Source organism: Daucus carota, chromosome 6, assembly GCF_001625215.2.
Source record: "Daucus carota subsp. sativus chromosome 6, DH1 v3.0, whole genome shotgun sequence".
Lineage (NCBI taxonomy): Eukaryota > Viridiplantae > Streptophyta > Magnoliopsida > Apiales > Apiaceae > Daucus > Daucus carota.
In genome coordinates this window covers 18,038,575-18,042,557 of record NC_030386.2, presented here as the reverse complement: position 1 = coordinate 18,042,557, position 3,983 = coordinate 18,038,575, and the positions used below count along the sequence as shown (strand labels likewise).

At 36.0% G+C, this 3,983-nt stretch overlaps 1 protein-coding gene across 1 annotated transcript; it reads left to right on the top strand.

The window, feature by feature from the left end:
* The first annotated feature begins 2,598 nt into the window (after positions 1 to 2,598).
* Positions 2,599 to 3,240, top strand: LOC108203845 (uncharacterized). The gene has a single exon (XM_017373050.1). It carries the CDS (start codon positions 2,599 to 2,601, stop codon positions 3,238 to 3,240), a length of 642 nt encoding a protein of 213 aa, XP_017228539.1.
* Positions 3,241 to 3,983: the final 743 nt, after the last annotated feature.

Below are 3,983 nucleotides of genomic sequence, written 5' to 3'. Positions count from 1 at the left end.
GAAATGAAATATGTGTACCATCACTAACTAATCTTTATATCAAGTCATTGTACATTTATATATATATATATATACAAATAAATAGAAGGTGATCAACTAGAGTGGCTAAAAACAAGGGGCACGTTGAAAACTAACTCTCCTAATCCAACTACACGTCTGAGACTTATCTCTTCAGTTTCTACATTGACTCCACGACACCAAAGACCAGCTCAATGATCTAACTGATGCCTGACTATTACAAATAAGCAAAACAATTTATTTAAAACAATTAAACAAATAAAACAATTAAAACAAGTTTAAGATTATTTTTCCAACAATTACTGCTATACATGAATGTCTACAAAAGAGATTTATTTCTACCTATATATATATACTCTGGTGCAGAAGCTTGATTTGAACAGTGAGGTCTTCCCAACTGCTGAATAGCGCAATCAACACTTCAGGGTAATTCTAGGGTGAAATGTACCCTGCACTGATATAACAAGTTATCAATTTATACAAACGGAAAAGACAGTTGGCATGTCAGGCATAAAGTTGTCGACTATTTTATACCTCATTTGTTGCCCTTCTATCGGCTTGCAATGATTCTCCAGCAGATTGAGCCACACAAATAATAGCAATTAGCTTTCTTCCATCCATGAATGATTGTTTTTCATTCATGTTGACCATATCCATGGTCACACCCTCTTTGGAGCATTAAAACAGAGCACTTCAGCAGCCACGTAATAAAAGCAAACACATGTACATGGATGCAAACACAAGTTTTATGTTTATTGTATATTTGAGCTTAACATATATTAGGAAGTATGAATAAAACTAATGCTACAATATTAACATGCTAGCTACATGATAAAATACAGACAAACATAACATCAAAAGTACCCCCTAAAATGAATAAAATTTTCACCTTCGAACTATACAAGGGGTTTTTTATGGATCTTGATTGTTCTTGGAGCATCTTCTTCATTGTTTACTCCATCTGAATAAAAAAAAATTCATCTATAAAATAAAGATAATACCAATGGAATCTGTTCTATATCTAATTTTGATTTTGGCTCAATATTTAATAAAATTAAAATTTTTGAAGAAGATGAAATTCAAGAATTTATGTATAATCACTTCTAATCAAATCAAAATGAAATAGATATCAATGATGAATGTGTGTATATAAGAATGCTTAAAAAACATATTTAGGCCATCACTTCCTTCAACAACAAACACATACCTGATTTCCTAGTATCATTTTTCATCTCCAACATTGGTCCGGTGGCTTTAATGATTGGTGCAAATTAATTGATAGGCAGGGGACCTTGCCATCTTAGTTTCTTTTGGACTTTCATGTAGGTAAGAACAGTTTTTCCCATACGGGTAATTTCCAGCCCACATGGTGTTTTTGGATAATTATCCAATGCCCGTTTACTTTTAGCATGCACCAATTCTTCCCATACGGTGGATCATGCAGCTCTTCCAGGCCATGAGCAAAGGTACATTTCTCCCCTTTTGGGCAATTACCCTGCATTTTTTTCTTGCACAACCGGGTCTTGTAAAAAATATTTCTAGTTTCTTTATTTATCAGAGGATTTTTTGTAGACTGGCTTATCCTTTGCTCGTCTTGGAACGTTGGTCTCTTAAAGGGAGAAGGCCCATGCTGAGATCCTGAACGAGAACCAGAACGTTCCTTACCCGGTTGAAACAGAAGCTTGGAGCTCTCCACATTTCTCGCAGGGGAACTCATGACTCAGTTTTGCTGCTGTGTAAAAGGTGATTGTTTAATATTTCTAGTACTTATATTGTGCAATTGTAATCATAATGTTGAGTTTAGATGGTGCAATTGATGGTAGCTCATCACTTTTAATAGCGATTATGAATGAACTAAAACTGCGGTTTTGATCTGTCCAGAGCAAAAAGAGAAACTAACGGAAGTGGAGCAGCAGGTGAAGAAAGCTGAGGCTACAGCTGATAGGCCTAGATTGTAGAATGAGAAGGCAGGTCGTGAGTCACCATCATTTTTTGTGGGATTATAACATGTTAACTATATTTGATTTTGTTTCGAATCAAAGTTGCAATTATGCTGAATAATTGTGTACCTGTGACTGATTATAATTGACTATATCTTTCAGTTGTTTAAATGCAGGCGGTGCTCGAGTTCACTTTTGTAAACATCTATATTAATATTACAAAGAGACGCACAACCAGATGTTGTTAAAGAAGAAAATGTGCAAGGTTCATCTCCGGAGGTGCACTGTGTTGGAATAATCTTAAATTTAGTTATTATTATTATTATTATTTGTTTAATTATTTATTTTTGAGAATTAATTTTAGATTGAAGTAGTTGGATGTTTGTTGGAGTTCTAGAGAATTTGTAGGAGGTATGGAGTCTATTTGTGTCTATTTTATTTTAAAAGATTTATTAGAAGTAGTAGAGTATTGCTAGGAGTCAAGTACGTTTGTTTTAAATATGGCATGTAATCTCTTTTAGAGGAAGAAAAATTAATGCAAATCAGTTTTATATTCTACACTTGGCATCAGAGCCAGGTTTAAAGGGCTTGTGAAGTTATGAATATATATATAGATAAGCAATCTTTGTTTTTTTTTCAAATGGCGTCAAATAATTTTTCTCTTTCGATACCTACATTCAAAGGAGATCACTATAACTCATGGGCTATCAAAATGAAATCATATTTGAAAGCTATGAGTCTGTGGGACACAATTGAAAGTGGTGTTGAATCAACCCTTCTTCCACAAAATCCAACAAAAGCTCAAATCAAAAAACGTGACGAAGAAGCGGCAAGAGAAGCAAAGGCACTCTCATGTATTCATTCGGCGGTGTCGGATGGAATTTTCACAAGTATCATGACTTGCGAGTCGCCGAAAGAGGCATGGAGTACGTTAAAGGAAGAGTTTGAAGGAAATGCTACAACAAAGTTGATGCAAGTTTTGAATCTCAAACGAGAATTCGAAATGCAGCGAATGAAGGGGAACGAAACTATTAAGGAATATGTGAGTAAGCTTATGAGTATTGTTAATCAAATAAGGTTGTTTGGTGAAACATTTGCCAATGAGAGGGTTGTTGATAAAATTCTGGTGAGTGTTCCTGAAAAATATGAGTCTAAAATATCCTCACTTGAAGATTCCAAAGACCTATCCAAAATAACTCTAGTGGAGTTAGTCAATGCGCTTAGTGCCGTTGATCAAAGGAGATCAATGAGGGAGGAAGAAAAAGGAGGAAAGAATGAATGACTCCTATTAGCAAAAACTTCATTCTCCAAAGGCACAGGCAACAAAGTTCAATGCAACCACTGCCATAAGCTCGGTCATGAAGAAAAGGATTGTTGGCACAAAGGAAAGCCACAATGCTTCAAATGCAACAGATATGGGCATCTGGCAAAAAACTGTAGGTTCCAAAATGATGAAGAAGTCATGGCTCAATTGGCTGAGGCAGAACCTCTCCTTTAGAATTATGGGTGATTATGTGCACCATGGGGAGAAGTGCTCCAAAGTGTTTTTTTGATAAGATGTGCATCAAAATTTATGGTGGTGAGAAGTGCATCGCATATGAAGAGAAGTGCTTCATAATAAGTTTAAGATTATGGGGGTGATTGTTGGGATAACCTTAAACTCAAATTTTAGTTAGTTATTTTGTTTAGTTGTCCTGCTGCAAACGTTGCGGAGAAGTTGCATGCTTTAAGGAGAGTAGTGGAATAACATGCACTGGAGTGAAAACAGGAGTGCAGTTTCATAGTTTATCTAGTTCCTAGTTTATAGGTATTTCTGGTGTAATGCAGTTTATATTTCTGCAATGTGTGTGTCAGAGCCAGGTTTTGTTGTTCTGCCGCAGGCGGTAGTGAAGCCGCCACTCACCCTTAGTGGTGGAGGCGCAGATAATTTTACGTAGGTGTTACGGAAAGATGGTGGCAAAGCTACATGTGTAGTATGGGATGTCTGTGTAGTATGAGGCTGCCGAGAAAGACGAGTTGATGCTG

Bases quoted from the DNA above. Each gene is read 5' to 3' on its own strand.
- LOC108203845 (XM_017373050.1), top strand. From the start codon at position 2,599: ATGGCGTCAAATAATTTTTCTCTTTCGATACCTACATTCAAAGGAGAT.